Source organism: Myodes glareolus, chromosome 9 (genome assembly GCF_982192425.1).
Source record: "Myodes glareolus chromosome 9, mMyoGla1.1, whole genome shotgun sequence".
Lineage (NCBI taxonomy): Eukaryota > Metazoa > Chordata > Mammalia > Rodentia > Cricetidae > Myodes > Myodes glareolus.
The window spans coordinates 73609174-73636528 of NC_142034.1; the positions used below are offsets into that span (position 1 = coordinate 73609174).

At 39.9% G+C, this 27355-nt stretch overlaps 1 protein-coding gene and 3 pseudogenes across 1 annotated transcript; 1 reads left to right on the plus strand and 3 right to left on the minus strand.

The window, feature by feature from the left end:
• Window positions 1-6709: 6709 nt before the first annotated feature.
• LOC148120978 (olfactory receptor 2AG1-like) lies at window positions 6710-7658 on the minus strand (annotated as a pseudogene).
• Window positions 7659-10164: 2506 nt separating this feature from the next.
• Window positions 10165-11954, plus strand: LOC148120979 (E3 ubiquitin-protein ligase RNF13 pseudogene; annotated as a pseudogene).
• Window positions 11955-16967: 5013 nt separating this feature from the next.
• Window positions 16968-23258, minus strand: LOC146892903 (olfactory receptor 2AG1-like; annotated as a pseudogene).
• A 2434-nt stretch (window positions 23259-25692) lies between these two features.
• LOC125411628 (olfactory receptor 1f45-like) lies at window positions 25693-26622 on the minus strand. The gene has a single exon (XM_048451830.2). The coding sequence runs from the start codon at window positions 26614-26616 to the stop codon at window positions 25693-25695; it is 924 nt and encodes a 307-aa protein (XP_048307787.2). The 5' UTR covers window positions 26617-26622.
• Window positions 26623-27355: the final 733 nt, after the last annotated feature.

Consider the following 27355-nt stretch of genomic DNA (forward strand, 5'->3'; position numbering starts at 1 on the left):
TATTGCTTTCAGGTATTTACGTGATCCATGTGTATCCACATACCCTCCAGGGTAGGAAGAGGGCATTGGATTCCCTGGAACTAGAGTTTGAATGGCTGTGAATCACCATGTGAGTTACACAGCATGTGGGTGCTGGGAACCCAACCTTAGTTTCTCATGAGAGCAATAAGTGCTCTTAACCACTGACCTTTCTGTATAGCCCCCAAGAAATATTTTTTAAAAACCTAGATAACTTCTAGAGCCACAGTATATGGAGCTTGGTTAGAGAAACCCAGACAGTGACCCTGTGGTCTGGACGGCTATGGCAACCATATATGCTGTGGGGTAAAGGAAGAATTTTGACACCTGCTGTCAAGACAAATGTAATTATAATTGTACCCAGACTAAGGAGGAAGTTTGACCCATGCCATCAAGACAGATGTAAGAGTGCCCAGACGAAGGACAGACAATTCCAAGAGCAGAAACAAAGAGAAGAGAGGAAATGCAGTCTGCAGGGGAATTGCTCTACATACTTGATATTGGTGCTAAGAGTATTATCTGAATCAAGATGAAATTTGTGGATGGACGTTTTTGTCTCACTCAGTCCCACAGCCTTTCAGCCCCTAAGAAACATACAGAGGCTTTTATTAATTATAAACTGGCCTATAAGCTAGCCCAGGCTCATTACTAACTAACTCTTACAACTAAATTAACCCATATTCTTTATGTTATATTTAGCCACATGGTTTGGTACCTTTTCAAGTGAGACATTCTCATCTTGTTTCCTCTGTCTGGCTGGTGACTGCATGTCTTCCTTTCCTCTTCCCAGAATTCTTAGTCTGGTTGCCCTGAGTATACTTCCTGCCTGGCTACTGGCCAATTAGTGTCTCATTAGACCAATACAAGAGACAAATAATTACAGTGTACAAGAACATTATCCCACAGCAGAAATTCTCACTGCTTTCCTACTATAATGTTTGTGACAGGAGGTGGCCTGGCACAGGCAGGTTTCCTGCTGGACAGTGACAGTGACACCTGAGCAAGCTGCACTTCCTCAGCAAACCAGTGTGTCAGACATGTCACACACCTAACTGCTCTCCCTCTGACTGGAAACCGGCAGGCATCCTCTGAAGTAGAAGTTTCCATCCATGGAAGCTTCCTTATAGAGAGACAGCCCTGCTATCATCGACGGTGATCTGTTTGTGGGATTAAACAATTTGGCATCTCTTTCATCCTTCAGCCTCCTATGAGCCGAACTCTAAGGACTGAGTCTGAGACATCTCAGAGCTGTGTCTGTGAGTTTGGATCCCTGGATTGTACATTAAAGCTGAGTAGTTCCTAGAGTAGCCTACTTCCCTTATGGGGCTCAGAACAGTATCCAAAGTAGCTTAAGTCTCAGACCCTTTTTTTATAGAATCAACTCACAGTCAATGAACATAGAGATGCAATTGTCACAAACATGGAGATTTGTCATGGAATAGGACAACGTTGCATGTCTGAGAGGGGAGTCCCTTTTTTCCAGGAAAGGCTGTTAGGAGCCTGTTGTCACAGCACTGCTAACCCCAGTTGTCTCCTCTTCAGAAACATTTCCTCTGGCACTTGGCTAGCTACAGAAAGGTATAGAGAGGTGCTCCCCCAGTATCACATGTTAAGTCGGTGTCTCTGGGTATCAGTCTGCTGTTGGATGGACTAGTCCCTAACCTGTGTCCCCAGCTTCTCACCTGCCGTTCTCTGAGGCTCTCATAGATTCCCTGTCTCTGCTGGTTCCATCCTGGACTTGAATGATGGGAAATTCACAGCGTGGGGTGAGAACTGAGGAAGCTCTTCTCTCAGGGACGTTTAGAGTGAGGTGGCTGGCTGTCTATGGTGAAGCCTAGATGGTGGAGAGAAAACAAAGAGATGCAGGCTCTGTCCCTGGAGATCAGGATTTCCTTTAGGGTAAGATGTTTGTTGTCGCATGGGACATCCCGTGGGTTGATTCCTCAGAGGTCCTCATTATAGCATGTGCTCAGTGCTCACTGTTTGCATTCTGTCTGCCTCTGCCAAGGAAATAAGAGAGGGAAAACTCAGTTCCTGCATAAGTACCTATCCCACCGTTTTGTATTTTTATTAATGTAACCATTTAAAAGAAGATATTCTTCCTGTGAGCATTTCACATGTTTTATGGGGTTTATTGCCATTATCACTCAATTAAAATCCTCACTCATTTTAACCATGGTCATTCTTCTACTGTGTGGGGAAGACACCTATTCACTTACAGTATGACTCCAGTACAACAGGTGCTTGCAGTACAAACAGTAAAGTCACAAATGACTGGAGATAGCTTTCAATATACTATGTTTTTTATTGTGAGCATAGCCTTTCATGGTGGAGCCATCTGACCAGTCCAAATTAAATCCAGTTACACTGAACCCAATAGAAAATGGGAAGAAACCTTGAATGCTTTGGCACAGTAACCACTTCCTAAATATAACACCATAAGCATAGACACTGAGATCAACAATTAATAAATGGGACCTTCTGAAACTGAGAAGCTTCTCTAAGGCAAAGGACATGATAAAAACCAGACAAAATGGCAACCTGCAGATGAGAAAAGATCATTGCCAACCCCACACCTCACAGAGGGTTGATCTCCAAAATATACAAAGAATTCAAGAAACCATCAAAATACCAAATAATCCAATTAAACATGGGGTACAGATCTAAACAAAAAATTCTCAACAGAGGAATCTCAAATGGCCAAAAAGCACTTAAGGAATTACTCAATATCCTTCACCATCATGGAAATGCAAATCAAAACAACTCTGAGATATCATTATATACCTGTCAGAATGGCTAAGATCAAAAACAGTAATGGCAGTTTATGATGGAGAGAATGTGAAATAAGGGATCACTCCTCCATTGCTGGTGGGAAAACAAACTTATTCAGCCACTTTGTAAATTGGCATGGTGGTTTCTCAGAATATTGGGAATCAATCTACCTCCAGACCCAGCCACAGCACTCTTGAGCATATACCCAAACCATGCACCGCACTCATATCATAAGGACATTTGCTCAACTGTGTTTATTCATAGAAGCATTATTTGTAATAGCTAGAAACTAGAAACAACCTAGATGCCCCTAAACCAAAGACTGAATAAAGAAAATGTGGTACATTTACACAATAGGGTACTACTCAGCGGTATAAAACAATGACATCTTGAAATTTGCATGCAAATAGATGGAACTAGAAAAAAATCATCCTGAATGAGGTAACCCAGACCTAGAAAGATGAGCACAGTATGTACCCACTCATAAGTGGATACTAGCTATAAAGCAAAGAATAATGAGTCTATAGTCCATGACCCCAGAGAAGCTAAGTAACACAGACAAGCCTAAGGGAGACATATATAGATCCCCTGGGAAGGCAAATAGACAAGATCTCCTGAAAAAATTTTGAGATGGGGTGTGGGGGGAGAAAATGTTTTCCCATCATGAGGATAGTGGGGGAAGGGAGAGTGGAAGGAGAGGAGGAAGGGAGAAAGGGAGGGGGAGGAGAACTTGAGGAAATAGGATAGTCAAGGCAGGGCAAGGACAGAGATGGAGAACAAGGAAAGAGATATCTTGATTGAGAGAGCCATTATGGGGCTAGCAAGAAACTTGGTACTAGAGAAATTCCCAAGAATCCACAAGGATGACCCCAGCTAAGCCCCTAAGCAGTATTGGAGATGGTGCCTGAACTGGTCTTACCCTGTAGTCAGATTGATGACTATCTTAAATGTCATCATAGAACTTTCACCCAGAAACTGATGGAACCAGAGGGAGAGATAAGCACTGGGGTGAGCTCTCAAAGTCCAGTGGGAGGAGGGAGAATATGAGCAAAGTGGTCAAGACCATGATGGGGACACCCACTGAAACAGTTTACCTGAGCTAATGGGAGCTCACCAACTCCAGTCAGACAGGGAAGGAACCAGCATAGGACCAAACTAGGACCTCTGAATGTGGGTGACAGTTGTATGGCTGGGGCAGACTGTGTGGCCCCTGGCAGTGGCACCAGGATTTATCCCTACTGCTTGTACTAGCTTTTTGGAACCCATTCTCTTTGAGTGATGCCTTGCTCGGCCTAGATATAGTAGGGAGAGCCTTGGTCCTGCCTCAAAACAATGTGCCTTACCCTCCCTGAGGAGTGAATGGGGGTAGGGTTGGGGGAAGGAATGTGGAAGGAATGGGAGGATGAGGGAATGGGAACTGGGATCACTATGCAAAATAAATAAAGTTAATTTTTTAAGAATAAAAACCCTACCCTCATTTATTTTAATGTCAAGTGATAAATTGGAACAGAAATTATAACCAAAACTGTAATGACCATAGAATCTACACCCTCAGTCCTGAAGTTATCAAAAATGCTAACAAAAAACTTATGCATTTTGCAAATTAAATGATAAAATGTTGTCACTAATGCATTAATACAGATTTAATGTGATATAAAATGAAAAACATTTAACATTTTCACAAAAACTATTTCCCCTTAATTCCAAGACTATGCAGGTAAACTTAAGTCTGATTTAACTAACTATTCATCAGACCTTTACTAAGGGGAAAGACTAGTCTCATATGTAAGAGGCCACCATTGCTAATTAATATAAACACACACAAACATATGCATAAAACAGCATTTACTTGACATTGAAGGAATAGCTGTATCACCAAACACCCATGTGCTGTCGGACACTGCTACTCATGATTTCCAGCGCAGGTGGATGTAGAATATCACAGATTCCACATGCCTCACTCAATATATTTATATTTAATATCATGCTGAATCTCCACAGTTATCTAAGAAGTGTCTTTTTGTTACTAGAAATTTATAGTTTGCTATTTATTTTTTTCCTCAAGAAGACTAAGTACATGTTCAAAGTTTATGAGAATGTGAACTGGATTAATTCCAGTTTCTGTGTTCTAGCAGCTGGCTAGGGGCTCTTTGTTAGCATCTGTATCACCACCATAAAACACAGAGCACATCAATGGGTACCAACAGGTGAAGAAACCTGCACACAAATGCATCAAATTAGCAAGATAGGTGCCTGCATCCAATATGGCAGGAAATTCTTCTAAACGAGTGTGAGATTTTACACACACTGTTTACCTCCAACATATCAACTTCTATTAATTTTCTTTAAAACTCATTTTTACTTATTGTAACTGTTACATAAAAATAAAAGCCACATTTTTATCTTAATGATATTTCATGTTATGTTTTTATACATACAACCATTGTATAATATTTAAATCACATTAAATATATTTATCTCCTCAACAATTTATTTATTTTTTATGAAGAGATGTTTCAAAATCACTTCTTCTGCCTTTTGGAACAACCAAACTTTTGTTGTAATGTATAGTCTGCTGTTCAGCACCAATGTGCACTCTCTTGCCACTCTTCCTCGGTGATTCGGCACCCACTGATCAACTGTTGCCTGTTCCTCTTTCTCACCTACAAATCTCCCCACTCTGGGAACCACTGTCATATTTTCGGCTTCAATGAGCTCAACTTAATAAAAGCTTTGTTCAGTGCTATAAATGAAGGAGTTATAATAATATTTTCTTCCTGTTAAACAGGAAATTGCCAATTTCTACAAACAGCAATATCAATCAAATACTAATGCATATTTAAAATAGCAAGAAAACCACATTGTCCCTTTTTCCTAATTTTCCATTTTTAATTTATTTTCCCCTTCAAACTATTCATTGATCTATTTCTAGGGTTTTTTTTGAGAAAATCTCAGACTGACTTCTAAAGCAAGTGTTATATAGTCCCATCAATAGTATTTCAGCATGTCCCTTGCCCTTATCTATGGGAGCATTGGTTACCAATGGTGTTCTTGGGGATAGCAGTCCTGACTTGTGTCTTAGATCAATATAGAAACCATAAACTATGTAAATGCATGTTGAGCAGAATGAGATATTTGGTCAGGGGAATAGATTGTGTAATGTCTGGGACAAGAGTAAACTTGGGTTTTTGTGATTATTGTGACACTTTAATGCATGTTAGGAAAATAGGCAGGTGCTGTCTCATCCGGCTCTTTGGTTTTATTATCCACAGGTTAGAATAGTGCTTATTTTAATTCCCATCCTGAAAAAAAGAGAGAGAAAAATAAAAAATAAAAAAGAAGAAAAGAAAGAATAGGAAAATTACATAACACACAACACAGACACAGAGAGAGAGAGAGAGACTGAACAGTGTGTCTGTGAGAACATCTATGAATGCTGATTCTTAGGGAGAGAGAAAGAGTGAACATAATATAAACTTCCACCAATTCTTAAGCAAATTAGTCACTGTCAATATTATATTTTTAGTCAAGATTAGGAGGTTTAACATATATGGAAATCTCAAGAATCCCCTCCAATATGTGACTTATCTACTTGAAACATTTTTTTTTTCTGGTTGTTGGTCCAACAAGGATTTAAACTTCCAGGAGTCATATTCAGATTAAGACCAATGTGGACCTCTAACCTAAGAGGTTAGTGGTGTCTAACTTTTAAAGACATAGATTTAATTTTACACAGTGTGAACTTCATTCGATAAAATACTCACAATATTCAAAGGATATTTTACATGGTTGTTGTGACCCATACTTACTATCAAAAACATACTTTTATGCTTTTGATATTAACAGTAGTATTTCATTCATAGTAGAAATATTCAAATTTTTAGGAAGAATAAAGTTTAGAATTCAGTGTGAGAACTGTCTAGAATGTAGACTGTACTGACAATGACTTTTTCCCCAGGACTCTTCTCCAAGCCCCAGTGACTTCATTCCTCAGGCTGTAGATGTGGGGACTCAGAGCTGGAGTGAAAACTGAGCTGATACCATCTTGTTTGGGTCTATGGAAGGAGCTGAGTAGTACATACATGACCATCGCATCCTGGTATCACATCCCAGCCACAGTCAGATGGAAAGAGCAAGTGACAATGTGACAATGTGACAACAGCTTTCTTTCAGCCCTCATACGAGGGCATGTGGAGCATGGTGAAGAAATAGTGAGTAGGAAGACAAGTTGGTAGCAAGAGGGGAAACGAGCAAGGTCACACCCATTACATAAACCACTAGCTCTTATCTGGAGGTATCTGCACAGGCCAGCTTCAGCAAGGGAGGCATCTCACAGAAGTGTCCGATCTGCCATGATTTACATGAGGGGATATTGCGTGGTGTGGATGGTATATCTTAGAGCACAGAGGGATGCCAGGATCCATGATATTGATATCACGAGGCAGCAGACTCTGTGGCTCATTAAGATCATATAGTTTAAGACAAATGACCGCATACCTGCCATAGGCCATAAATACCAGAAGGAGCTCTTCTGCACCACCCAATGTTAGTACCAGGAACATCTGAAGGACACAACCCCCAAAGAGATGGTGCTGTATTTGAGAAGAAAATCTTACAGCCTTGAGAATAATAACTGATATGAGGATGAGGACCTTGGGAGACAGCTTCAGAGCAGAAGATACACAGGACCATGGAGCTGGGCATCCATGGTTATGACCAGCAGTAACAGTTCATTACCGGTCAGGGCTAAAATGTACAGGGCTATGATAGTGGCACACAACAATTCAGGAGAGTTGTTGTGAGAATCTGTCATTGAGAATCTGCACCAAGATGAAGCCATTTCCCAAGGTGGAGTTGCAGACCTTCATTCCTTGTGGTCTTTTTAGTAGTCTAGAAAACATAAGGTTCAGTAAAGTTAGGATAAAATGAACTCTAATTCTGAATTGCTACACCAATAGCCCCTCTTGTGCTACTCAGAACAACTCCAACAACATTGGATCTTTCCAAGTAACTTTACTCCTTTGATTTACACTCCCTCTTGTTTTACTTGAATCTTTCTAAAGATCCACCCATGTGTAAAATTGGTAATATGAACATTAGGAAGTTGATGAAGAATACTAACTAGGATATTAAACCTGGAACATCTTTCCAGAAAGTTTAAGGTATCTCTTAAGAACAAAATAAGGAACAAGACAAGGCTGTCCACTCTTTCCATATCTGTTCAATATAGTACTCAAAGTTTTAGCTAGAGCAATAAACAAAAATGGAGATCAAGGGGATATAATTGGAAAAAAAGTCAAACTATTACTGTTGGCAGATGATATGATAGTATACATAAGTGTTCCCAAAAACTCTACCTGGGAATACCTACAGCTGATAAACATCTTCTGTTATATGATGGAATGCAAGATTAACTCAAAAAATTTGTAGCCCTCCTATATACAAATGATAAACGAGCCGAGAAAGAAATCAGAGAAACATCGCCCTTTATAATAGCAACAAATTTAAAATATTTTGGGGTAACTCTAACCAAACAGGTGAAAAAGACTTGTATGACAAGAACTTTAAGTCTCTAAAGAGAGAAATTGAAGAATATGTCAGAAAATGGAAGGATTTCTCATGCTTTTGGCTAGGCAGAATCAACAAGGCAATCTTTCCAAAAGCAATCTACAAACTGAATGCAATTCCCATCAAAATTCCAACACAATTCTCCACAGACCTTGAAAGAACAATATTCAACTTCATATGGAAAAACAGAAAACCCAGAATAGCTAAAACAACCATGTACAATAAAGGAATTGCAAACAGAATTGTAAATAGAAACAGAGGCATCACCATTCCTGACTTCAAACTCTACTATAGAACTATAGTAATAAAAACAGCTTGGTATTAACATAAAAACAGGCACGTGGACCAACAGAATCAAATTGAAGACCCTGATATTAATTCACACATCCTATGAACACCTAATTTTGACAAAAAAGCAAAATGGTACAATGGAAAAAGGAAAATATCTTAAACAAATGGTGCTGGCATAACTGGATGTCAACATGTAGAAGATTGCAATTAGAACCACATCTATTGCCATGCATAAAACTCAAGTCCAAGTGGATCAAGGATGTCAACATAAATCCAGTTAAATTGAACCAGGTAGAAACTAAAATGAGAAGTAGCCTTGAACACATTAGCACAGCAGACCACTTGCTAAATATAACACCAATAGCACAGACACTGAGAGCAAAAATAAATAAATGGGACCAACTAAAACTGAAAAGCTTTGGTAAAGCAAAAGACATGGTAAGTAAGACAAAACAACAGCCTACAGAATGTGAAGAGATTTTCACCAATCCCACAGTTGATGGAGAGCTGATCTTTGAAATATATAAAGAAATCGAGAAACTAGATATCAAAATAATACAATCAAATAATGGAGTACAAAGCTAAACAGAGAATTCTCAGCAGAAGAATCTCAAATGGCTGAAAGGCATATAAGGAATTGCTCAACATGCTTAATCATCAGAGAAATGCAAATCAAAATGTCTCTGAGATACCATCTGGTACCTGTCAGATGGTTAAGATAAAAAGTGCTGAGGACCAGCTTATGTTGGAGAGGAGGTAGAGTGGGGAACCACTCATCCATTGCTGGTGGGAATGCAAACTGTACAACCACTTTGGAAATCATTATGGCAGTTTCTCAGAAAATTGGGAATTAATCTACTTCAAGACCCTAAGATACCACTCTTAGGCATATAATGAAAGGATACTCAATCATACCTCAAGAACACTTGCTCAACAATGTTCATAGAAGCATTATTCGTAATAGTCAGAACGTGGAAACAAACAAAATGCCCTTCAGGTAATGAATGGATAAAGAAAATGTGGTAAAGAATGGATTTTAAAAATCTATATGATGGAGTATTACTTAGCCATAAAACATTACATCATGAAATTTGCAGGCAAAGGATGAAACTGGAATAAAATTGTCCTGAATGAGATAACCCAGACTCAAAAAGACAAATACTGTATGTACTCATTTGCAAGTTGATATTAGATGTAAATATAAAAAATGGACTACACTCCACAGCTCCTGAAAGTATTTTACTGAGAGTCTTTGGAGGTTGTTTCTTCATGATTCCATTAGGCTTCAGTCATTGATGATATCTCAGCTGTGCAGAGAAGGTCCAAGTGTGGAGTTTTATTTCCTCAGCATTTTAAAATACACTCCTTCCTTGACAGGCTAGTTTTATCCAAGAGAATTTACGTGATTGATGGCCTTTCTTTGTAAAGAAGCACAGTGACAGTTCTGCCCAGACCACCAGAGAGGAAAGATGTAAGCTGCCCCACTGGAAAAGGGCTTTTTGATTAACTCGAAACCAGAGAATGCTGTGAATCTATAGTGCCTCCACCACTAAAAGACAATTCATCCAGCACTTTTATCGTATTGATTAGAAGACTTGATTGTAATTTTGATATAAAGGTTTTAAATGCACAGAGAGCAGGATACAAAGCAGCCATAGTTCACAATGTAGACTCTGATGACCTGATTAACATGGGATCCAACGACAGTAAGTACAGTTTAAACATTAAAGAAAATTGACATTCCATCTGTCTTCATTGGTGAATCATCAGCTAATTCCATGAAAGATGAATTCACATATGAAAAAGGGGGCCATGTAATCTTAGTTCCAGAACTGAGTCTTCCTTTGGAGTACTATCTGATTCCTTTCCTCATCATAGTGGGTATCTGCCTCAGCCTGATAGTCATTTTTATGATCACAAAATTTGTCCAGGACAGACATAGAAACAGAAGAAACAGACTTCGTAAAGATCAACTTAAAAAACTCCCTGTACATAAGTTTAAGAAGGATGATGAATATGATGTATGTGCCATTTGTTTGGAGGAATATGAAGATGGAGATAAGCTAAGAATCCTTCCCTGTTCCCATGCTTATCACTGCAAGTGTGTAGATCCCTGGCTAACTAAAACCAAAAAAACCTGTCCAGTCTGCAAACAAAAAGTTGTTCCTTCCCAAGGTGATTCTGACTCTGACACCGACAGCAGTCAGGAGGAAAATGAAGTGTCAGAGCACACCCCTTTACTTCCACCTTCAGTGTCAGTCAGGGCCCGATCATTTGGGTCTTTGTCAGCATCCCACTCCCATCAGAACATGACAGAGTCTTCCGACTACGAGGAGGATGACAACGAGACCGACAGCAGTGATGCCGACAAGGAGACCGCTGAACACAGTGTTGTGGTCCAGCTGCAGCCTGATGGTGACCCGGACTACAACATAGCAAACACTGTGATTTCAGGTGGCTGGTTTGTTTCCCTTTCAAATGTTTATTTAGACATATAAGTTGATTCTTCTGCTCCCTTTAGAGGTGTCTGTAGAAATAACTTATTTTTTAATTTTCTAGTGTAATCACGTTCCTGAAATAGACTGTTTGATCTATGATACTTATCTCCAATAGTATACATCCATCTCACGAACAAGTAACAGACTGGTGTTGTAACTCAGGCATCAAATCAGCTCTCTGGGGATGATGAAATGTAGCCAGGACACTTTTAAAATCCTCAGTATAGCTTGAAGTGAAGACCTAGATCACAGTATGCAAATATCTTACACATGAAGTCGGCTATGGTCATCTAGCATGAGCTAAAACCACTCTCACTTCCATAAAGTTGCCTAGAATTGTTGGGTTGGCACATGTCTGTTCTGATATTTCTCGTCATGATTAGTGAGTGGCAATGGGCAATTTAGGCTATTTCTTCTTAGAACCACAGAGGAACTAAAAGATGTCATTTTCTTCCCTATTCCCAAGTAGTTTTCCCTCATAGGAATGGTCTAGTATGAACTTCAAATATTTTATGTTAAGGTTTTTAAAAACACTATAGTGTTATGAGTTTGATTCCACAGGAACGTCTCTGGATCTTACTTTCCATACTTCAGTATCCTTTTGTGTTGTAATAAAAAATGCTGCATAAAAATACCAAATTTTAGCAACTGTTAATATTGAGATTGTATACCTCTTCATAAAGAGCATCTTATGCTAGTTAGCCCTGCTGAACCATGTGCAGAGGAAATTGTTCAAGTATTGGGTTTGAAAATAAGTGCTTTTGCTTAACAGAACTAATGTATTGAGGCAATATATTATGAAAAGCTAAATTATATAACTGTAAAAATGTACTTAATGTAGAAAATATACTTAAGTATAATCAGAATGCTAAGAATTTTTATATGGCCTTGTATGATGTGAGCTTCAATGTTAATAAATGTTTTCCACTTGAAAAGCCACAAGTATTTGTTCTGATGAACTCTTACCACATTAGCCTTATATGCAGGGTGCTATTAAAGAAAATGATGGCGATCATACATCCCCTTAGGATTTTATACAAGATTACTTACTAGTTACTCAAAGGCTTTTAGGCATATCCACCAAAGTTAACACTGTAGCCAAAATTATCCCCTAAATAGTGTAAATTAGGGAACTCTGTTGTAAATTGTGGCACATGCTTTACAGTAGATGTATGTAGTGACATGCGAAACTGAATAAAATTGTGTTATAGAATAAGTAAAAAAAAAGAATCACAGTGAACTATTTTAGTGAATATTGAATTTCTTTGTTTCTTCTTTTATTAAGAATTTTTAATACAATCTTTTCCCATTTTACATAGCTATCCCTGCTTCTACCCCCTCCCCTCCTCCTACTCCATCCCACTCCCTAAGTACATTCTAGGACCCCATTACTGAAGACAAGACACACTTTGCACAGAGTACATATAGGAACTGCTCTAAAACTGACTGGGAATCCCCCTTCCTGCTAGCTAGCTTTTAGTGCAAGGGTGTTTTGAAGGCTGTTCAGGGAGGAAGGACATCAATGGTATTGCCAAGAGCTGAACACTGCATACTACAATATTGACTTCTCAGGCAAAATATGCCTACTAGTATGATTTTGGCATGACTATCATGGAGTAACTAAATTATTTCTGATTGGATCTGAGATCTGTTCCATGGCACAAGATTCATTCCTAGTACTGAAATCCTAGTTAACACCCAATGGCTGTAGAAGTCATAAACCCAAGGGCAGTAGCTACAATAGTTATTTTGTGAATGATCATGTAAACAAACTGACTTCTAAATTTGTGTGTCTGTACCTATGCAAGTGGGTTTATCTCAACTTTGGTAGCAGAAACTTCTTTTTCTACAGGAAACAACTAATGCAGATATTTATAATTAGTCAAAGCATTGCTAAGTGTCTACGATTGCTTAGCCCTGAGCAGGGTATCTCCAAGGCTTGGGGAATATCCTGAACGAGGACACTAAAAACATGCAAGGCCAGAGGGCAGATTGGTGTGTTGTTATCTTTCTTGTTTGTAGACATTTTGATCAGAGTGACATGGAATCAATATGATTTTCTTCACATTTCTCTGGCAGATAAAGATTTTGAGCATTCGTTTTCATCAGTCAATATTTCACCCCACTGCTCAGAAGGATTTTCTGACATGGATAGCAGATATAAAAACAGGCTGATGGATTCAACCCTTCACTTCCCTAAGACCCTGCCCTAGACATCAGCTAATCTTCTCTGTTTCCTTCCATATAGCTTTCTGGCAATGGTATTGACTGAGGTATTTTTTTTTGCCCATGATACAAATAATAATAATCACGTACACTTCTGGAGCACCCTGACAGAAGAAAGACCTCCTCTTTCTTTGTCATCTGAACCCCTTCTGCTCCAAAAGTAATCCCAGGACAGTTGGTGCTGTCTTGAAACTGTCCCTTTTGGACTTGGGGATAAAGGTTCTGTTTCTTATTTAGGCAATATATGGGGCAATATGCCTTGAGATACAGCCACACAAGCTCACTGCTCTGTCTCTCAGTTTCTGTAGTTTCTCAGGATTTAGACCCCTCTGTGGATGATTCCCATCTGCACTCTAGACATCTTGTATAAGAAGCCACCTTGCAAATTTGGGGGATATTTCTGTTGTTTCCCTCTGACTAGGCCCCAGGTATCGAAAATCTTGATAATCTCTCCTGGAAAAAATGTTAATGCTTACCTTTTGCTCCTCAGAATTTTTCTGTATTCTTAAAATCTAGTATCGACCTTCAAACTAATAGGACCTCAAAGCATGGCTATTTACTGTTGTTTGAAGTCCCCTACCTTTACATATCTGTATGACATCGAAAATATCACAGGAAAAACAAATGATATTGAATAAAATTTTAACATATTCATAGTAATATGAATGAATATCTACACAAAACAATAGGTGCACATACACAGACACACACACACACAGGAATTGTCATTGTTCATTATTGTTTACCCTATTGCTGTATGCTTTGGTTGTAAGACACAGGTAAACCAATCTTGAGTTGTACAGGAGTCTCTCCCCTGCTGGTTAGATTTTTAGTGCATGAAGGTACTACACAGCTTTCTGGTAGGGAAAAAGCCATCAGTGATCTTGCTATTCTCTGGATCCTAGATGCTACAGTACACATTTCACAGGTGAGGTCTGACCACTGGCATAATTTGGGCAAGACCATTTATAGGGATAACCAACCACTCTCTTGGTTGGATATGAGGGTTATTCCATAGGAAATGGTTAATTTCTCATACTGTTAGACTATTCAAGCCCATGGTTAGAGACATTATAGGTTCCAAGAGAGAACTTATTGGTATTATTTTGCCAAGGGTCTTGTCAAATTGCCTTCTATATATTTATAGCTATACTCACAGGGTTTTGCAACTTTCAGCAGAGAACCTTCTTATTGTAGAGGGTGGTAGTTAATGTAGAGAGTTTAACTGTTCAGTGTTGAGCATAAGCAACTGTGAATGCTCAGCTGAAGATGAGACATCTGTATCAAACGTTCCACTTCGGGATAAGGAGCACCACAGCAGACAGGGCGAGAACAATGTAAGCTGGAGGTTGGAAAGAGTGCCATGAAAGGCTGGTCTCTGACCGAGGCATGACTATTGCACACGTGAACTCACTGCAACTGTGGTTACCAGCATAGCTCTGCACGTGACTGATGCAGTTAAAAATTCCACCTTGGGGGAGGGAAGGTTTCCTATCACCTTCTTTAGGTGAGGAGTCACTGGTAGTTGCTGGCTGCTGAGGAAGGGAGAGTCACGTTTCTTTGGTAGGTTACACACCCATGCACTTATGGGCAGTACTAATTAGTCTTACTTGTTTTAAGGGAAAAGAATAAGGAATGAAATTGGGAAACAGATGTGTTGAGAAAGCAGGAGTCATATAATGGATGTAGGGTTGTTATGGCAAGTATACATTATATACTTGTATAAAATTTCAAACACTAGAAAAGATAAGAAATTTATTAATTTTTACAAACAATATTACCCAGACCTTTAGTGCATGCAACATGTTTAATAGTAAGAAAATAAAGTACATTACAGTTATTCTATTTTCACATATTTTTGAGACAAGATGTCACTATGAAACACTGTTTAGACAGGTCTCATGCTCACAGAAATCAGCTTGCCTCCTGTTGCAGGAGGCCGCTTGTTTGTTCCCAGTTGCTCAACCCTGAAATAATCACACAGAAACTGTATTAATTAAATCTCTGCTTGGCCTATTAGCTCTAGCTTCTTATTAGCTAACTCTTACGTCTTAATTTAACCCATTTCTATTAATCTGTGCCATATGGCTGAGACTTACTGGGTGAAGATCCTGTCTGGAATCTGGCATCTGTTTCCTGCTGGGCTACATGACTTCTTTTTAACTCTGCCAACTCTCTGTATGTATCTTTTTCATTCTGTTAAGCCATTGACTGAAAGCAGCTTCTAATTCATTAACCAATAAAAGCAACACATATACAGAAGGAGTTCCCACACCATTTCCCCTTTTCTGTTTAAATAAAAAGGAAGGTTTTAACTTTAACATATAGATTACATATCACAAAACAGATATTAAGCAAGAATTACAACTACAATATTTATATCCACTTTATATTTTATCACAACTAAAAAAGCTATAATTATAACTATCTATTATTCAACTCCATCAAAAATCCCAGAAGGATATAATATTACCTAAGTAAATAGGAAATGCATTGTAAGCAACTTCCAAAACCCTAGAATTGACAGACACATCTTGCTGCCTGGACAGTCACCCTAAGTTCTTTTGTAACACTGGGGAGAAGCCATGTAGCCACACCAGAGAAAAAATGCCAGATGGAACCTTATTGGTAAGCCACAGTCACATGGTGATACACAGATTAATATTAATATTAATAATTTCTAGCCAATAAGAAGCTAGAGCTAATAGGCCAAGCTGTGATTTAATTAATACAGTTTCTATGTGGTTATTTTGGGGCTGAGCAGCCAGGAACAAACAAGTAGTCTCCTACAACAACCTCCTGTATACTGGGACTAAAGATATGTATTACCATGCCTGTCTCAATTTATCTTTAACCAATAAAAAAGTAAAACTATGAACACATATCATGTCCTACATGATATTATGAGACATGCACACATAGTTTACTATTTAAACCAGATAAACACATCAAGTGTTATGGACCCTTAATAATTACTGAGATATTTAAAGACATGCCTAGAAAAAAAGGCAAAGTATGAGCTTATTCTGCTTTTTATTTTTATTATACGCAGAATAGAAGCACATACTCTCACTTGAATTTCCATCATTGCAAAAAGAAAGGAAGTAAGAAAGAAAGAAGAAAGAAAAAACAAAGACTCCTCCCTGACAAGCAATGACATCTGTCAGAGCATCCACAAAAGCTGATGTTTACAAAAAGGAAGGGTAGAAATGGTCCTATAGCTAGTGAACTATATATCAACTAAGCCTGTTGATGTCAGGATTGTGTCTAGCTGACATTATTCGATTTAAACGTTTTTGTAAACCTCAAACAAACCCTTCTAATAATCTGCGAGTTACCACTTGAAATTACTGTCTATAGTTCTTGGTCTGATATGATGAAAAATCTCAGGGTTCAAGTCCATTGAGTACTTCCCTTTAGAATTTGTATCTAAACAGCTGTTTTAGAAACTAGAGACAGAGAAGAGAAACTCTAAACAGTGTGAATCTTATCCTATCCAACACCTTGTGAAGAGAATGTTCAGAGAGTTATTTAATAGATTGTTCATTGCCATACTTCTTAATCAAAAGATACATGTTTTTACTATCCAGGTTTTCAAGAAGTATTATGTTCATAGCAGAAATCTTCTAAGTATGAGGAGGAATTAAGTTTGGAAGGATAATATCTTAAATGTACAATGTGATGGCAATAGGTATGTCCCAGGACTCTCCTCAAAACCCCAGTTACTTCCTTATTTCTCAGACTGTGGATGAGGGGGCTGACAGCTGGGGTGACAATTGTGTAGAAAACAGAGAAGACATTGTCTTGCTTGGGATTGTGGTAGGACCACACGTGACTGTAAGAGTCCCATAGTACATACACTCAACAGTCACATGTGAAGAGCAGGTAACAAGGGCTTTTTCCTCGCTCATTTGAGGGTATATGGAACACAGTGACCAAAATTCATGCATAAGAGAAAAAGATGGCAGTAAGAGGGAGAATTTATGTGAGCACACCCACCAAATAAATCACAGGTTTATAAGTAGAGTTGTCTGTGCAAGGCACTTCCAGCAAGGGAGGAGCTTACAGAATGGATTTGCAGAAAGAATACAGCATAGTGGTGATGGTGAATCCTAGGACTATCTAGATGCCAGAACCCATGATGTGACTATCATCATCCAGCAGACTATTGACCTCATTAAGATTGTATAGTTCAGAGGCTGACAAATGACCATATACCTGCCATAGGCTATGCAGGTCAATTGGAGGCACCACCAATTGCCACTCATAGAAACATCTGAAGGGTACAACCTCCAAAGGAGATAGTGTTGTCTTTAAACAAAGAATCCAGGATAACCTTGGAAGTGATGACTGATGTCTGGAGGAGCTCCATGAGAGAGAATTGTCGAAGCAGGAAATACGTGGACACATGGAGCCAGGCAGCCACTGTGATGACCAGGAGCAGCTGTCCATTGCTGGGCAGAGCCAATGTGTACAGGGCTGTGATTGCAGCACAGAACTGTTCAGGAGAGCCACTGTCCTCCAGAGTCCCCACCAAGATGAAGTCACTTCCCAAGGTGGAGATCCAGAATTCCACTATGCTAGGTTTCTTTGTTTTTCTAGAAAAAGTTGGCTTTGTGAAAATTTGTTAATATGGCAATAGTTGTAGAATCAGAACCTCTTATGCCAACATGTCTCCAAATAGATGGCTGCTTTCATTCTTTATTTTCAAGTTTCTAGATTTAAATTGCATTCGATAAAATTTCTGAAGGCTTGTATTGATATCAATGACTGCAAAGTGGTACTCAACTCTAGAAAATAACACAGAGACTTTATCAGTGCTAACTGATTATCTAATGGTGCTTTAAAAACCTTAAATAGTGAGACTGGGAGGGCAATGGAAGCCAAAGCAATGATGAATCTAATACTATAATTGAAGAACTTAGGGTCTGATTTGCAACATACATATTGCCATAACATACACAGGGGCTTCACATTTCACGAAATAAGAGACAAATTCCTTACTGCTGGTGGTGAGAAGCCTAGCTGCCTGGCCACCCAAGCCTCCCTTGGGCTTCTTGAATGTAGAGTATATTCAGCACAAATGGAAAAGGCAGGCGTGGTTTTCTCTAGCAGTGGTTATTTTGTTTGTTTATTAAATTGGTGATGTACAACAGGGATCCATCAAATATCAGATGTCAGAGATGTTCTCCTTCCCCTCACCTAAAGATGTGCTCTAGAGTTGGCCAGGGGGACATCCAGGCAGCTTACAATCTTTGTCTAGTTTCCTATGGAGCACGACAGTGACTTTCCTGTTGTCACTAATACAGAGAGTTAGTAGAAACAGTTTCCATTGGACAGGCTGCGTGGGTGGAGCCTCTCTAGTTTCCTGTCACTTTTCAGGAAGCTCTTGGATCCTGATGCCCAGGTTTCTTCATTCCTGCTGCTGTCTGTGAGCAAAAAAATCAAAGTTGCACAAAGAAATTCCAAGAGTTGAGCAAAGGGCCTCTTTGCTCTTCATCCAAATGTGTCTGGGCCCAGAGAAAACCAGGGACTGACCCAGGAGCACTCTGCTTTGTCTTCTGATCCCATGATCTCTTCATGTATTTTTTTTTCTCTTTTGCTTATATTCAGAGGGATGTATCTCCCAGCAGAAAAGGCTTCCTATGGAAACACTGACCTTGAAAGTAGTAAGTTAATGATTTGTCTTGGTTGTGTTTCCTAGCTTACTTTCCTGATGTCTTTTGCTGATTAGCCAATTCTGAAGACCCAGATTCCTTCCAGCCTTGAATGTGGGATCCATCTTCTTCAGCTTTCAAAAAGTGAGATAATAGGTGTACATTATTAAACTTTCATAGAGCTTATGTAACCAGAAGGGAAAAATTGACATGGCATTTTAATATTTCTAGATTTGTAGAACTGCAGGGATTCCTTGAGGAGACAGTTTAGAAAGCTACATTGAACCAACCAGAAATGGAACAGAAAGTCAGGAACAATATTGTGTGGCATTTATAAATCTGGGTATAGTACCTGATATACTCTCATGACAGTTTCACAATAAAGCCTATCATTTTAAGTAACTAATATATACATAAAGCATCTTAAAAGTTAAATTAGCTTAATATAACAACTAATTGACATGGTTTAATAATATATACAGTATTTTAGGCATTTGCTGAGACTTGTGAAGAAATTCGTAATGGAAAGAACTCACAGAGCTAAATGATTGACCAACCTTTAGCACAGCAATGAAGGAGAAGTGTGGACTGTTTGCTGGGGACAAACATTAGTCAGAGAGCTGTCATGATATTCACAAATTCTATTAACCACAAGAAGAAAAAATTCACCGGATATTATATTTTTGCTATTGAACCGTTGAAGTTTTATTATGTATGCTCTCAGTGTAATCAATGAATAAAATCTTGAATTTTATCTTTTTGAAACTGAAAATAAAAAGATAGAAAACCTCAACCACCATTTTTCAGTCTTTATTAATGAAATAATAATAAAAAATAATTATAGGTAGACTCTGTAAGGAAGGAGGATCTAAAAGAAACTGAGTGAGTAGTAAGGACATTCCTGTAGATAGTAGTGATAGTGGAGACAGATTCTGTGCATTCCCAGAACTCTGAGCTGCTCAGCCCCATGGTCATGACAACATAGGCATGCAAACAGGATTGTGTGAAGGACAGGGTAGAAATGATAAATTTAGAAATGAATAGAACAGAAGGGTTTAATAAATAGCTGTTGAAGGACAAAGATGGAAGACCTCATTTCATCCCATTTAATTGTCTGCCTCATTGTAAGTTCGAAATATGCCCCCAAAGAGGCACAGGAGAGGGGTGCATAAGGAGCCCACACAAGGGCCGTGGGTATCTTTAATTACTTGATAAAGTCTCAACAGAGGTCTTTTTCCTCTTGAATAGTTGCTGGCATCATTCCTTTAGTTAGGAAGCTTCCAGACAAAAGCCTGTGGGACAGACAGGAACTAACACCACACAGCCATTTTAATGGGAGAAGTGCACAAAAGGGCCAGCTGAGGGTCATGACTGCAGGTGCTCTTTAAGATTTAGTTACCAAAAGTAGAATTTTCAGAGGAGGCCATATCACCTAGACAGATGACACTGTTACACCTCTCTCTACAGTCCCCTGGGTTTTGAGGCTAGGCAGAGGTATATAATCTTAGAGCCGCCCTGCACAGAGTCCCATTTCCCCAAAATCCTACTATAAGTACCTTATATCATGAAGCATTGTAGGAGAGGACAAATATCATTTTGAATATATGAACTAAAAATTCAAATGTCATGTTTTGTTTTCCTTTTTTAATTTTCAGGTTTTTATTTTTCTTTTTTAAAATTTCCTGAGAATTTCATGCATGTATTCAAAGAAATGTGATCATATCTGCTTCTACTTCCCCTCCAGCTCTCCACAGATTTACCCCAGGTAAACACCCCAGACATCATGTCCTCTCTTAATTGATTGTTTAAATGCCTACTAAATCGAGCTAGTGCTACCAATATGTGTGTCTATGTGTATGTGTGTGTGTGTCTGTCTGTCTGTCTGTGTTGGGGGTATCATCCACAGGAATATGGACATCCTACTGGTGGCTACACTCTCACAGATGAATGATTCTTTCTCCATCAGAACTTCCAATAACTTCTCAGTTAGGCATGGAGACTTGAAAGTTTTTCATCCAGTTTAGAATCCTGACAGGCTTCATCTTTTTATATATTGAGCAGGTAATAACCACAACCATGGCTGTGGTTGGTGTTTAATCGCGTCAGTCATATTATGTACAAAGCTAGTGTGAAGGAGACCCCGGTGGAACCCTAAACAGCACAGGATATTGCCATTGTCCTTCATTGCTACAATGACACACCAATAACCCAGTGCTAAAGACACCATAGAGTTTTGGTTCAGTACATATAGAAATCAATCTCAAACCAGCTAGAAAAGTTCCTCTATATTATCTGTTTTTGTAAAAAAAAATGTACAATATCTGTAGGGGTGTTAAATTAACAATACAAATGTCAAACAGCATCTCTGGATTTCTATTATTAGTATTTCAGTGTGAGTGTGCATCTGTGTCTGTGTTTGACTATGTATGTCTGTGCACGTGTGTGCAAATGTGTGCCAGAGGCCAGCATTTTATGTTGTTCTTTAAGAGCCTTTTACTTTGGTGGCTTTTGAGACAAGGTCTCTCAATTGCTGGTTTGGATAGGCTGACTGACTAATGAGAGGGGGGGGGGAGGGAGAGAGGGAGGGAGAAAGGGAAGGAGGGAGGGAGGGAGGGAGGGAGAGGGGAGATTGAATGTGACATGGGTTTGTGAAACCTCAAAGCCTACACTGAGTGGCACACCTCCTCCAGCAAGGCCACACCTCCTAATCCTCCCAAACATCTCTTCAAAGTAGAGACAAAGCATCCCAATAGATGACCCTATTGCGGTCATTCTCATTCAAACCGCCACACAATTCCAGGTTACAATAGGTCATTGATGGGAAGTCTTGATGGCAGGAGCTCACAATGAGGAATCACAGGGATCTCTAAATAGAAGAGAGCAATAGAGAGAGGAGTGTAGGAATGCTGGTGCTCAGCTCCTTTTGTCGACCTCAGGCAAGCCAGGACCATCTGCCTAGGGAAGAGCTGCCACTCATCATGGTGTTCCCCATCAGAGGCCAGAGAGATCAGGGAAGGGGGAATCAGCTCTAAAGTCCTCTAAAGTCCCATGGTATTGTAGGAGCAGGCATATGACACTCACTAGCTGACCAAAATAAAACACACAAATCTTGGAGGACTGAGGAGATGGGAGACAGGAAGTAAGGTGGGGCTGAGAGAGGATCTCAGCCCTTTTGGATTGAGGAACAGAAGGAGAGCAGGTCACTGGTGGCTTCTCTGTCACTCCTCTGATCATTCAGATTCTTACCCCAATATCTGACTCTCAATACTTATTGATAAAGAATATTAATTAAACAAATTCTTCAGTTTCATTGCAACCTTCTATGTTTCGGGAAGGAGGAAGCTGACTATAAAGAGAACTGAGCTCGTTAAAAAAAAGTCTATGCATCTCCAGATTTCTTCATTGAGCATCCAGAGGTTTGTGTGAGGTCTCAGAATCCTTTGGGAAATGCTGTGACATTTGTATGTCTGGCTCTCTCTTCTTTACAAGTTAGAGGCAAGAAAGAACTGCACAGAAGCAGGTTGTAATGATCATGCTAGGGCTCAATGAGAAATGGCCTCCATTAGGTCTTATGTTTGAGCACTTCATCCCCAGTTGGTGGTGCTGTGTGGAACCCTTTAGGAGGCACAGTCTTCTGAAGGAAGTACATCACAGGGGCAGGATATGAGGTTTTATACCCTTGTCCCATGTCCTGTCCTCCTTTTTTGTTTCTTCCTGTATGTGAATGAAAGTGTGTTCAGTCAATTTCTGTTCCTGCTGCCATGCCCTGCCTTCCTTGCCATTAAGGGCTCTCCCTCTGGGACTGTGAGACAGCATGAACTGTTTCTTCTCTAAGTTCCCTTGGCCTTGAGGATTTATTACAGCATCAGAAGAGTAAGGTCAGATCTTATCTCTGAGCACAGGGAGATTGAGGTTTCTTTTCTCGTTTCCTGTGCAGTCTAGGATGGGAAGGTTATGCCTTAAGGACATTGTCAGGGCTAATGGGGGCTCTCAAGTCAACCTAATAACTCACATGATCCCTTCTCTACTGTGCCTGCTCCTGCTCTTGCCTTTGTTGTAGTCACTGGACACAGAGATTGTTATTGTAATTATCGACTGTCAACATTTTCAGAAACAATTGGGATGTTATTTCATAGATGGGGGACAGAAAATAAAAAGACCCTATCTGCATGTCATATGTGAAGAGAAACTATCCTTCTCAGACCTCTGTCAGCTCACCTGGGGTCATTTGGGATCCCTGGCAATGCTACTGTAAACTACCATTTGTCCCAAGCGTAATTTAGAAGTGTGTTGTTTGGTTTGTAGTATTTGGGATTACATTCTTGACATGTTATTGGTATTTCTTCTTGATTGACATTTGCTTTGGTGAAAATTAATAACATGTGAGCTGTGTTGTGTGTAGTATGTGTGTTTGTGTACCGTCACAGCTAATGTTATTTACTCTTATTCATTTATCCATGGGCCTGGTGGCCAGTTTAGTGCTGCCAGTGTTCACCTGTTTATTTTGAGGACTCCACACTGAAATCTTATCTTGCCCCCTTTTTAAGTTGCATATGACCCAAACATGCCAAAATCATGTGGGAAGTTGTCAAGACAAATATAGATTTAAAGGAAAAGAGACAGAACTCTTTATTAACTGGATCAAATTGGTCCAAATGGTAGAAGCTAATTTAATGTTGTCACCTGCTCACAGTTCAGTTTTGTTTTAGGACTTAGTCAATTAAATTTGAAGTTAATTGTAACTTTTAATGTTGTCTCTTTGAGAATCTGCCTGCTCTCTCTGCTCCTTAGCTCCTTGCCTACTCTAACAATTCCTGTCCCTCAGAGGAAAAGGAAATCTCCCAGGAGAGCGACTGCAGCAGTTCCTTTACAGTGGCTGTGACAAACACATGACCACACAGCTGACAGGAGAGAGAGTTTGTTTTGACCGATGGATCCAGGGGGATAAGAGTCCATCATAGCAGGGAACCATGGCAGCTACAGGATGGGAAAGCTGAGAACTCATCCTCAAAGGCAAGCATGGTGCAGAGCGTGAAAAAGAAGTGTCACATAGCCTGAGTGGCATACTGCCTCCAGCAAGGACACACCTCAAAAACCCCACAAATAGTTCCGTCATCTGAGAACCAAGAGTTCAAACATGAGAGCCTACAAGGGATGTTTTTATTCAAAACACAACAGTAACCATCTAAGACTCTGACTCCAACATTATCTTGAATAAGGCTGTTGTATGTTATAGTGACAAACACAGGATAAGGCGTTCCTGCTACCAGAGTAGAGGAGACCTTGGGGAGACTTAGATCTTTTCCAAGGGTCACCAGGACCCTGTGGTTACTACACTCTGGGTTCATGAGGGCCCTGGAGGAGAGTTTAGTGGCCCTAGGGAAATCCTGTGCCAAATCACTATTAGTCTTTTCTACATGAAGAAAGAATAGTTTGCCTCTCCTGTGTTTCTATAAGAGTTGGGTGAAAGGACTCATTTGACACCTGAGGAGGAACAAATGGCACCTGTGTGGAGGAGAGAGATGTGCAGGGAGAGACAGAATGTAGTGAGATTCCCCAGGATGGAGATAGCTACAGTCAGAGGCAGGACAGAGTCTGGAAGGAGCTGATGGCAAGGACAAAAAGGACATAGAAGCAGTAGAGTTCAGGAAGAAAAGAAGTGAGGACCAGCGGCCATGGGGGAGAGCTACTGAAGAGTGACTACCGCCCCATCCAGGAAATGAGAAGCAGACCTGTCTGGATGAGAGGAATGCGCAGACAACTGACACTGTGCACTCCTGACCTTTGCTATGGACTAGACGAAGGCTGCAACTCTGGGTACTGTGTCCCATGTTCCAGAATCAGCATAGATTTCAACTCCACAATCCTAAGCTCCAATTATACTCCTGACATTAATTCAAGTCCACATGTCGTAGGCATGACTGCGACTGTAAACACTTCAGGTTGTAAGGAAATCTCTGCTTCCTGCAGCCCATGATAACATGAAAGGACATACACGTTTAATGGATGATCACAACCACTATCCAAGACTCCCTGGTACTTTCTAGGCATCCTTCAGAGTCATGTTGAGGTACAAAACCCTGAAATGTTAGGTAGGATGAGATGGCTAAGAGGAAGTGTTCTGAACTGTAGCATGTAGGAGAGGGACCTCAGTCTGGGACAAAGGGGAAACAACTCAGGTCCTGTACACTATTAGAGTGGAGTACTATATAACCAACAAGCTCCAATTGCCCTAGCTATGGTGAGTTAAAGTTCCTGTGGGTCATTTACCAGGATAACCGTAGCTCTGCCCATATGGGCAGATGACCCTGTTTTTGAAATACCTTGTTCATTGTGGCAGGCAGGATCTCAGGAATAATAAAACACATCTCAAGTCAGAATGTATCCAAATGTGTCCAAATGTATCCAATGTATCAGAATGTATCCAAAAGAAAATTTCTCTTTTCTTTGAAATGAGCATCTTAGAATCACCCCCTTAGAAGAGGTAAAGTTCAGAGTGTGTGACAGAGAGCATTAGCCAGCATTCAAATAAAAGCATGACTACAAACATCTGTCACTAATCCCTGACATGGTCATGCTGAGCACTGGACCGGTTTGGATCTCAATAAAAAGGAAAAATGCATGGCATCTAGGAATTCTCTCAGCTCTAAAAATTTCAAATTCTAGGACCTGAGAATTATCTTCCTTAGGGCTCCTTTGATGTCACGATTCCTCAGGCTATAGATGAAGGGGTTGGCCATAGGGGTCACCACTATGAAGATGACAGAGGCCACTGCATCCTGTAGTGAGTAGGAGGAAGAAGGGTGCATATAAATTCCTAGGATCGCCCCGTAGAAAAGACAGACCACAGTGAGGTGGGAACCACAAGTGGACATGGCTTTCCTTATCCCCTGGATAGAGGGCATCTTCAAGACCTTAGAGCAGATGTAGGCATAGGAAACAACAATGCATACGAAAGGTGTCATAAATATCATTCCACCCTCAGAAAAGTATGTCACATGATTGATAAAGGTATCAGAACAAGAGAGTTTCATGACAAGGTATGGGTCACAGAAGAAGTGGGGCACTGCATTGTGGGAACAGAAGGTGAGTCGAGACATGAGGAGAATGTGCAAGAGAGCATGCAGGTTTGTGGTGATCCATGATATGCCCACCAGGAGGACACAGAGTCTGGGGCTCATCATCAGGGTGTAGTGGAGTGGGTGACAAATGGCCACATAGCGGTCATAGGCCATCACACTCAGGAGAAAATTGTCCAAGGTGACGAATGTAAACAAGAAGTAGATCTGGGCCATGCACTCCATGTAAGAGATGGACTTGCTTCCCACCACGTGATTCACCAGAGCCTTGGGGACAGTGACTGAGGAAAAACAGATGTCGACACTGGAGAGGTTGGCCAAGAAGAAGTACATGGGTGTGTGGAGATGAGGGTCACAGCTGACAGCCAAGATAATGAGAAGGTTCCCAGAGATGGTGACCATGTACATCCCCAAGAACATTCCAAAGACAACGTCTTCTTGTTCTGACTCTTCAGAGAGTCCCAGGAGGAGGAATTTTGTGACTTTCGTGTGATTGTCACCATCCATGTCTCGGGAGAAGAAAGTGAGACCTGAATAGAGAAATCATCCATCAACACTTGAAGAAAATATTGATGCAGCTGGAAAATTTTACTTGTTAGTTGAGAATTAACTGCTAGTAAATTCCCTTACAATGTATTTTTATACGAAAGAGTCATCTGTTTTGAAAGGACTGAATTCTAATGAGTATGAGTTTATTAATTCTGTTGTTTGCTTAATACCATAATATGTGCATTTTACACAATAGTTAACTCAGTCTAGGAATTGGCGACAACATTTCGCTGTACACATGAAGAAACTGAGGAGCGGACAGCTAGATACTATATCAAAAAATGCTGATCAATACTAGTGAGAATTCAAAACTAGCTAATAGTCTTTTTTCTCTGTGTTCCAAGTATACACGTATGATCATACATACACAGAACAACCATAGTTGGGTGCATGAACACACACAACACGCACAACACATACATAAATACACAGACACACATAGATATTTTGTAGCAGAGATATGCACACAACTTTTCTTATACTTTCTTTTGTCTTACATGGAATTTCTGGACATAAGTAATCCTTCTGCCTTAACATCCAGCCAGTTGGGACCATAGGCAGGTACCAAGTCTTCAGATATTTTTATGCTGTACTCACTATCCTTCATTACATGTTAATCAAATGGAAAATAACTACTAGGTTTCATATATTATAAACCCGGTGGTTCTGCTATGGCTTTTCTGTTTCATCACAATTG

Bases quoted from the DNA above. Each gene is read 5' to 3' on its own strand.
- LOC125411628 (XM_048451830.2), bottom strand. From the start codon at position 26,616: ATGGATGGTGACAATCACACGAAAGTCACAAAATTCCTCCTCCTGGGA.